Source organism: Megascapheus bottae, chromosome 5 (genome assembly GCF_031878675.1).
Source record: "Megascapheus bottae isolate mThoBot1 chromosome 5, mThoBot2.hap1, whole genome shotgun sequence".
Taxonomy (NCBI): domain Eukaryota; kingdom Metazoa; phylum Chordata; class Mammalia; order Rodentia; family Geomyidae; genus Megascapheus; species Megascapheus bottae.
In genome coordinates this window covers 50,322,667-50,332,732 of record NC_143513.1, presented here as the reverse complement: position 1 = coordinate 50,332,732, position 10,066 = coordinate 50,322,667, and the positions used below count along the sequence as shown (strand labels likewise).

The 10,066-nt window shown below is 39.8% G+C and overlaps 1 protein-coding gene across 1 annotated transcript; it reads left to right on the top strand.

Moving 5' to 3' along the window:
* The first annotated feature begins 1,585 nt into the window (after positions 1–1,585).
* On the top strand, positions 1,586–5,442 carry Tfpi2 (tissue factor pathway inhibitor 2). The gene is made up of 5 exons (XM_090332346.1): positions 1,586–1,692; positions 1,871–2,053; positions 2,813–2,995; positions 4,575–4,745; positions 5,110–5,442. Exons 1-5 carry the CDS (start codon positions 1,605–1,607, stop codon positions 5,226–5,228), a joined length of 744 nt encoding a protein of 247 aa, XP_090188472.1. The 5' UTR covers positions 1,586–1,604; the 3' UTR covers positions 5,229–5,442.
* The last annotated feature ends 4,624 nt before the right edge of the window (positions 5,443–10,066 follow it).

Genomic DNA, 10,066 nt, shown 5'->3' with positions numbered 1-10,066 from the left:
AATATGAGATAACCTAGGGACAGCAAAAGAGATGAGCGATAACGTAGTACATTAAGGACAACAGTCATTCATTATATGGCATTTGTTTCCTTATCCTGGAGTTCCTTACATTTAGTGTCGTGCTATTTTCTTTGGCCCATCTTTTAATGGGATGGTTGTTACTTTGGAGGTTAGTTTTGGAGTGATTCAATTTTTTGTGCTGTTAATATATTTTGGATATGAGGCCTTTGTCTGTTGTATGGTTAGTGAAGATCTTCTCCCGTTCTGTAGGCTTCCTATTTAATTTACTAGCTATGTCCTTTGCTCTACAGAAGCTCTGCAGTTTAATGCAGTCCCACTTATCCAGCCTTTCTCTGATTTGTTGTGTTTCTTGGTCCTAGGAGGCCTAGTGTGTCTCTTATTCCTTCTTGTAAAGTTTTCAGTGTGTCAGCTTTTACCTTGAGGTCTTTGATCCATTTGGAGTTCATTCTAGTGCAGGGTGACAGAGAAGGATAAGTTGGTGAAATTCTTATCTAAAGCCAGAAGTGGTATGACTCAAGTGTTAGACCTCCAGCCCTAAACAGAAAAAGCCAAGGGAGAAAACAGTTCCTGAGTTCAAGACTAATGCATGTACACACACACACACACACACACACACACACACACACACACACACACAGAGAGAGAGAGAGAGAGAGAGAGAGAGAGAGAGAGAGAGAGAGAGAGAGAGAGAGAGAGAGAGAGAGAGAGAGAGAAATAAAAGTGTTATATAGACACTGATTCATTTTCTATGAATTTTGTTCTGGAGATGGGAAGACTCCACTCTGGGCAGAGTCCAGTATTTGGGAACTTTCTCCGATGAAAATAAATGTTCTAATTCTTGATTACAGAGGATGTCAACTCAGTGGCTAAAAAAAAAAAAAAAAAAAATCATCCGACCACAACACATAAGATGTTTTAGGAGTCTCTAATTAAAGAAATAAATAAATTAGAATTCCATCAGAATCCATACAGAAGGGATTTTCTGTAAAGTCCATTTAGATATCAAATCTAATACAGACTCAACTGTAAGGAACACTTGACCCCAATGAGACCCATACATCTCTGTTTTTCGGGCCCTTCACCTCCGTGTATTTCTGGGTCTCCAGACGTGAGTGCAGGCTCCCTAGCTGTGATGCAGCAATTCGGTACATTGAGCAATGTCCCCTAGGTCATTTTCCTCTGGCTTCCTGGTTTGTGTCAACGTTGGGAAACCACAGACAACAGACATAAACACAGTTGGGATACATCCCTCTGGCCAAAGGAGAAAGTATGGATAGTAAGCTCAACTCTTCAACGTGATGGGGATTTCCTCCCCCTCTCCTCCCCACTGAATTCTCTTCAGGGCTGGGAGGGGGGGTGCGGTGGGGCTGGTAGGGTGGGGGGATGGGGAGGTGGGGAGGGCAGGTGGGGAGGGTTAGTCACTGTCCTAGGCATGAATCAGCCTCCCAACAGCCTCCGCCCCGTCGGGGGTCAGATGGGTTCTTCCCACATAAAGCCGAGCCCACCGCCTGAAGTTGAGACACAGCACAGCTCCTCCTGCCTGGCTCCTTCTTCACAGGCTTTGGGCAGCTGGAACCCGCGCCATGGAACCTGCTCACCCCCTGGGACTGTGGCTCCTGCAGCTGCTGCTGGTGAAGGTTGCGCCCCTTTCGGATGCTGGGGACCCCACAGGTATCCACGCAGGGCGTCTTCCCAGGCTCCCCTCCCCACTGCTCTTTCCCTCTGCTGTCCCCCAAGTCCCACTGGGGGGTTACCCCAATGGTAAGTTGTCTCTGTTCCCGGGATGGGACCGAAGTCCCCAGGGACAGTGCGCCTGTCCCTGTGACCTTGGGTCCTGCCTCTCATGTAGGAAAGAACCCGCAGATCTGCCTTCTGCCCCCGGACCAAGGCCTCTGCCGGGCCCTGCTCCCCAGGTACCACTACGACAGGCACACGCAGACCTGCCAAGCGTTCTTTTACGGGGGCTGCTACGGTAACGCCAACAATTTCCACACCCTGGAGGACTGCGAGGACGCGTGCTGGAGGATCCCGAGTGAGTGTCCCGAGCCCAGACATGCTGCGGCTTCCTCCCCCAAAGGGCGGCTAGGCACCAACTGCCTTCCCAGAGCTAGTGTTCCCCGGGCCATGGGAGCCCCAGGGTCTCCAAGCCTTGAGCAAAGGACATCTACAAGCACTGTCAAGGTCCGTCTGGGTTGCATGGCATCTCTGCCCCCGAGCTCCTCCCAGGGAATGTAAAGGCTCCGTATGTTAGGGACAACTGAAGAGCTTTCCTGGAGTTTTCAGTCTAGAGGTCAGAGCCTATTAACCATCGGTGTGAAGTATTTTATTCTAAAATTGGGTTTTCGCTTCTTCTCATTTCACTTGGGTCCTGAGACATTCGTGTGGACACGAAGTTTAGATTCACAATAACTGCCTTCAACTTGAGTAGATCTTTGCTTTGTTATTATTTTTATCCTTAAAGAGTGTAAGGCGTTGTTTTTTTTTTTTCTAGTTAAGGAAATGAGTCAGGGGAAATACATACTCTTAGGAAGAAGCTTTGATTAACTTCGGACACAGCCTTAGCCAGGAAACAGTCTCGCCACTGAATTGGAAAGATACATCACAGCAGTGTCAGGTCTGGATACACTGTGTTTAGAAAAAGAAAAAAAAAAAAGAAAGAAAAGGAAGTCACTAAATGTCATTGTTTTTCTTTCTTTCTTAGTTGTTCCTGAAATTGGGGGTTTTCTTTTAAAGTAATAGTAAAATGACTACTTTTAAATGCTATTATTTGATTCCCTCTTTTCCTCCTTAGAAGTTCCTCTCATTTGCCGTTTAGAAGTCAGTAAGGGTCCATGTGGACCCCCAACACAGCAGTATTTCTTCAATTTAAGTTCCATGGCATGTGAAAAATTCACCTCTGGTCTCTGTGAACACAATCAGAACCAATTCCCTGACGAAGACACTTGTAGGAACTATTGTCTGCCAAAGAAGGAAAGTAAGCCATGATTTTTTTAGATTGTGTGTCTATTTCGATGTTTCTTTTAAGAATTTTGAGTAAAACAAGCAATCATTTGCTTTGAAATTAACATACTTTGTATTCTGGTAATTTCAAGGAGTCTGCCATATCATTGTTACTTTATTTCATTGTGCTTGGGACCTAAAGCAGACTATGTCAGTCTTAATACTACATCCCCAAGAAAAATAGCAGCTTACCATTTTTGTAGGTGAAGATTCAAGCTAGAAGTTAATGACTTGCCAAATTCTCCAGGCTGACCCAAGGGACAAAAACCATTATTCAAAATGTTGCTGCTTTTTTTCAGTGTTGTTTCCTTAGAACTACAGGGTCTAGTTGAATACCCCTCATTCAAAAAGCCTGAAGTCAAAGGTAATCTGAATCAGAAATTCAAGCACTGTGGAAAATTTCATTCCTGACCTCATGTAATGGAGGTCCAATGCAGACATGCTAAAACTATTGCAGAGAAAAATCTCTTCGAGCAATGAGTATATGGTTTAAATGAAACTTAATTTCTTGATTAGACTTGAGTCGCATCTCAAAGATCTCTCATTATGCATATGAAATATCACCAATTTGACAAATTTTGAAATGTTCCCTGTCCTAAGCATGTTAGATAAGTTATGCTCAGTTTCTGTTTCTCATCTCTTTGATTTTAGAATAAAATTATAGTACCCTTTAATAAAGGCCAAAGCCTCAGGTTTGTGTAGAATCAGCTAGTGGGATTATGTACTCAAGATTTTGATTATCCTTCTATATTCTTTTGTACTTGCAAATTGCAGCAAAGACATTCTCTGTCTCCTTTATTTATTACCTCTTACTTACTCCATTTTACACCTCCCATCTTTGAAATAGTAGGCTGTTTGTGCACTGTTAAACAGTTGTGAAGGTAAATGGCCTAGGCATCTCTTCAGATGCAAGACACAATCACATTTCAAAAACATGTAACAATCAATTGGGTGCTGGTGGCTAATGCCAATAATCCTCTATAGTCAGGAGGCTGACATCTGAGGATTTCAGTTCAAGGGTAGCACTGGCAGAACAGTCTGTGAGACTCTTATCTACATTAACCACCAAAAACCTAAGTGGAGCTGTGACTCAAATGATAGAACACCAGTTTTGAGGGAAGAATCTAGGAGAAAAATCTAAGATGAAAAGCTCCAAGGCCTCAAGGCATTGGATTTAAGCCCCAGTACTCTCTCTCTCTCTCTCTCTCTCTCTCTCTCTCTCTCTCTCTCTCTCTCTCTCTCTCTGTCTCTCTGTCTCTGTCTCTGTCTCTGTCTCTCTGTCTGTCTGTCTGTCTCTCTCTCTCTCTCTCTCTCTCTCTCTCTCTCTCTCACACACACACACACACACACACACACACACACACACACACACACACACACATGGATTTAGTATTACCAGGAAACAGCATGCAAGCTTGCCTTCAACTTGAGACTAAAGATTTAGTGAAATATTTGTGATTCGGAATAAAGTTTGCATGGGATTAGATGTTCTTCACTTACTTAACCATCACTGTTCATTAATTTTGCTATTCTTACTTTCTTTTTCTTAAAAGCTCCATCCTTCTGTTACAGTCCAAAAGATGAGGGATTGTGCTCTGCTAATGTGACTCGCTATTATTTTGATGCAAGATACAAAGTCTGCAAGGCCTTTACCTACACTGGCTGTGGGGGAAATGAAAATAACTTTTATTACATGAAGGATTGTGAACGTGTTTGTGCAGAAGGTAATGCATTTCTTCTTACCCAGTTTTTACACAAACTTTGCAAGTAATTCATAAGCAAAATGATGTATGCTGTATCCATTTTACAACTAACAAATTGTCATTTGTAGACTAATCCAACATAAATGACTCTTCCATGCTGATCTGTTTGTTAAATTCACATTCTGGCTGGCTGTAGCAGTCCATTGCCACGCCCTTGCATCTTAAAAGGTAGAATGTTATCAGGAGGATGTATTACAAGAACAAGTGACTTTATCTTCAGTACAAAGAAGATAAGCTGAATTCGTAAGCATAATGAAAAAGCTGAGCTCAAGTGAGCTTCTGCACTGTGGACATGTGGTGCTGATTATTATTTTGTTGATTTCAGCCTTGGAGAAAGATGAAAAGAAGATATCAAAGCGTTTCTCTGCCAGGAAAAGGCTGAACCTGAAGAAACACTCTAGAAAGAACACTCGCAATTTCGTTACAGTTTTAGCTGAAGACTAGTAGGGTAGCATGTAGAGGGGGCATGTGCTCATAATCTTATGGATAAAAATTACTTTTACAATTGCTGTACAACTCGTGTCTGGATAAGGAGGGGGAAACTGGGGAGAGCAAAGGAAAGGCTGACACTGCCCCCCAAAGAAATATTCTCATAGCCAGGTGTGGTGGCTCACGCCTATAATCCTAGCTACTCAGGAGGCTGAGATCGGAGGCTCGCGGTTCTAAACCTAACTTATGAAATGGTTACTTCTCTGTATATCACCTTAATAATAAAAACAAAATAGTAGAATAATGAAAAACTCTTCCATTTCTCTGAAAAACTTTATCGATTACTTTTACAGTTGTGTGTTGTGTATACATAAGTAGCTGCTACTCAAATATGAACTTAGCATTTTTAATGTCCATGTACTTATGAGATGGAATTCTCTTATATAGAAGGCATAAATGCAAATTATTCTCCTAGTTCTTGGGATGGCTAGTCTTAATTTCAGAAGACAATATCAAAAATGAAGTAAAACCATATAACCAGAAAACTTTAACATATAGGAACATAAAAATGGGGAAATATATTTCAGTATAAGTGTAAGGCATAGGCCCAAGAAGAAAATGGTGCAGATTTGTCAGCACTTGACAAAATATTTCAAATGGTATTATGGAGCTCATCTACTTGTACTCCTTCTATAATGTCAGATGGTAACTGATAAGGAAGTGGGCTTATTTCAAAGAGTGAAAGAAAACCTTTTGATCTGAATTAAAATAAAAAAATATTCAAATGGTTAAAAATTAGGTTGTATCTCTATCTCTATATCTATGTTTCCTTTCTATCCATCTACCTGTGTACATGCACATATTTGTGCCTACATATACATAGATGACTTTCCATATTCCCTGTTATATTCGTCCCACCAAAAATGATTTGGAGAACAATAAGGGTGTTAAAATTTTTGTACTATTCAAAATGTTTACATTGTACCAACAATCAGCAATCACTCATGATTTAGTCATTTAAATTCCATGGTTAAATTATTTTGGATAATTTAATAATGCTTTCTATAATTATGGTTAGATTGTTTCTCTATAAAGCAAAATGTTTTGAACACTGTTTTCTGAGTGAAATTAACATGTTTAAAAGTATGACCTGTGGTTAGTAGAATCAGAAATGTATTTGCCTTTTGTTTGCACAATCTTTGAAAAGTTATTTCAAACTTATTCTAACAGGCAGCAATATCCCAGGTAGCAATGACTGTCAACAATAGGGGACAGGATGAAGAAAACATGAAGAAGGAAATATACATTTAATACATATTATATATTCATATATAATGTTATTATACATATTCTTACATCAAAAATGCATTTGTAAAGAGGACCTCAACATGTGGATAAGGGGCCCGGAGTTGACCTAGTGGTAGAGTGCTTGCCTAGCATGCACAAAGACTCAGGTTCGATTCCTTGGTACAACATACATAGAAAAAAGCCAGAAGTGGTGCTGTGGCTCAAGTGGAGAGCTCTAGCCTTGAGAAAGTCCAAGGACAGTGCTCAGGCCCTGAGTTCAATCCCCAGGACAGGTAAAAAAATATGGGAAAGCACATATTTGAGCAGTGTCACCCTCTCCCTCATTTTCTTCCAGTTTCCCCCTCCCAATCCCTCTCCTTACCAAGTTGTATAGGATTTTTAGCACAGTGTCTAGTGAGTATCACTGTTAAATTCCTTCACTCTTTGTCATACCATTTCTGTGCTTCCCCTTCCCCTCCTAAAAGGAAGCTTGCTTAATTCGCTGCTTGTTATTTTTAACACCTGCTACAGCCAGGGCCCTCAGTGGCTCACATCTGTATTCATAGCTCTGCTCAACATGGATGAGGAACCTTTTCACTGAGCTCCTCTGAAAACACATGCACTCAAGCACTATTTACACCCCTGCAAATATTTGTGATAATTCAAAGTTAAAAGTAAATATAAAGATTTTAACTATTAAAAATAATTATAACTGGGGTGAGGTGGAATCTTAGAGTTGTTTTGATTTGCATTTCTTTTATGGCCAGAGTTGTCAGGTATTTCTTCATGTGTCTATAGGTCATTCTTATTTCTTCTTCAGAGAAGACTCTCTTTAAGTCTTTGGCCCATCTTTTAATGGGATGGTTGTTTCTTTGGAGATTAGTGTTGGAGTGATTCAATTTTTTGAGCTGTTGGTATATTTTAGATATGAGGCCATTGTCTGTTGTATAGGTAGTGAAGATCTTCTCTCACTCGCTGGGCTTTCTATTTTGTTTGCTAGCTATGTCCTTTGCCATACAGGAGCTCTGCAGTTTAATGCAGTCCCACTTATCCAGACGTTCTTTGATTTGTTGTGTTTCTGGGTCCTTATTAAGAAAGTTTCAATCTGTGCCAAGGAGACCTAGTATATCTTCTATTCCTACTTGTAAAGTTTTCAGTGTATCTGCTTTTACCTCGAGGTTTGATCCATTTGGTTCCTCAAAAGACTCAACATAGAGCTCCCCTATGATCCAGCAATTCCACTACTTGACATTTACCCAATCATCCAGAAAGAAGAACATGCTATATCCACTAGCACAACGATGTTCATTGCAGCACTGTTTACCATAGCAAAGATATGGAACCAACCTAAATGCTCCTCAGTTGATGACTGGATCAACAAGATGTGGTATTTAAACACAATGGAATTCTGTGCTGCTGTCAGAAAGAATGTCATCGCCCCATTTGTAAGTAAATGAAAAGACTTAGAAAAAAGCATATTAAGTGAAGTAAGTCAGACTCAAAGGAACATAGGCTCAAAGGTTTCCCTCATTTGTCAGGATCAGTAGAAACCTTGGGCTCTCCTAGCAGAGATTTACAATAGAGCAAAACCTAGGTACATAAGGCCATATGGAATAAGGCTAAATGAAAAGACCTCCAAGATATAGAAACAAGAGCCATATAAGGTGTGACTGTTCTTAATATACTCATATTTCTCAACCTACCTTGTTATCTGATATATTGTATACATATATATGTATATTTATTTGAAATAGGATAGGGAAGGGGAAAACAAGATGAGGGGAGAGGGTGGGGGAGGAAAATGGGGACAAAAACATAAGAAGGGGTAGCAATGATTGTTAAGAAATGTACCTTCTATCTGGTGAATATAATGTAACCCTCTATTAATTACAATAAAATATTTTAAAAATGGAAAAAAGGAATTGTAAGCAGTCATAGGGTATTTCACAGTCAGAAGGAAATTTCTTCTTGGTAGAGTAAGACTGAAGTTCTGTGGTTTTAGCAGGCAGACATGAGGAATGTCTCATTTTGTGACACAATCGAAGGAAAAAAACAAAAACAAAGCCCAAAAGACAGGAGATGACTTAAATAAGATGAAAATCTTTCACTGAAAAAAAAAGTGTGTACTACAACTCATGTCTTCTTTACATTTATACTTTCATGTCTGAAAATATAACCTTGGAAATTGCAAGGTTCCATAGATCTTCCTTTGAAATTTTTAAAACTTTGTAAACCCCATGATGGTGGTAGGAATTTTCACCAGCTTCATGTTTTTTAGAAAGAAAACACAGAAATTTTTGAAAACAATGAACTTGGAAAAGATGCAAATTGAAGCTTTAAAAATATCAACAATGTATCATTATATACTTAGGGATGAAAGCAAACAAATATGACAATCAGAATCATTCCAAATTACTTCTTTTCCCTTCAGCCACATATCCAATTAATTCTCCAAGTGTATGTATTTAAATGTATTTAACTCTATTCTAATCCCTCTTATCAGTGTCGGGAAAATAGGAACAGCTCATTTGTTCTTCCTGCCTATATCTTCTCCATATCTAATCTTGCACCCTGATGCTAGGGCACTTTATAGGAGAAAAATCTGATTACCTTGCATGTTTGTCAATGACTAGAAAGCTTAAAACTCTTAGCTTTCTGTTAAATCTTTATGTTCATCTTTAAGCTTCTCATGTGTCATTAAGATTTCTTTTGTATACACTGTGGTTCCTCCCCAGATCATCTTCTACTACTTCACCACCATCTCTAAGCTGGAATTAGGTGAAACTAAATTATCTGCTGTTTGCAAGCTGTGTCACATTGCTTCTCTTTTCTATGATGTGGTTCTCAAATTTTGCATATGAAGGCCTGCAAGTTTCGATTTAATGGATTCAGGGGTTTTGGTTTATTAGACTTAAAGTAGCTTTTAATGATATGTATTATCTGGGCATAGTGATATACACCTATCTTAGCATTCAGGCAGATAAGAGGAAACAAGAGACAGGGGGAACAAGTGTGTGAAGCCAGCCTGAACATCATGATAAGGTCCTGTCTCAAAAAAGAGAGAGAGAGAGAGAGAGAGAGAGAGAGAGAGAGAGAGAGAGAGAGAGAGAGAGAGAGAGAGAGAGAGAGAGGGAGAGAGAGAGAGAGAGAGAGAGAGAGAGAGAGAGAGAGAGAGAGAGAGAGAGAGAGAGGGGGGGGGGGAGAGAGAGAGAGAGAGAGAGAGAGGGGGGGGGGAGAGATTGTAAAGAATAATTATAAAGATTGTGCTATACTTTTGAATCACACACGAGAAACACCAAATCCTGCCTTAGCATAAGTTTTTCTTTCTTTGCAACTATTTGACAAAGTGACTCCTCTCTTCATCAAAAAGCATTTTCTGACCCCCACAATCAGGCTTAATCATGTATGCCATCAGCACAAAAGGGGCTAAGCTCCATCAAACTTCTTAGGTGCAGTAGGAGAGTATAATTATTTTCTTGGACATTTTAGCCCTAAGAAAAATGAAAATTTCAAGGAAAACCAATTGGTTATTTTTCATTCTCAAATATACTAGTATATTGACTATA

Bases quoted from the DNA above. Each gene is read 5' to 3' on its own strand.
- Tfpi2 (XM_090332346.1), top strand. From the start codon at position 1,605: ATGGAACCTGCTCACCCCCTGGGACTGTGGCTCCTGCAGCTGCTGCTG. The intron at 1,693-1,870 runs GTATCCACGCAG...CCTCTCATGTAG, and splicing joins GGATGCTGGGGACCCCACAG to GAAAGAACCCGCAGATCTGC. The intron at 4,746-5,109 runs GTAATGCATTTC...TGTTGATTTCAG, and splicing joins TGAACGTGTTTGTGCAGAAG to CCTTGGAGAAAGATGAAAAG.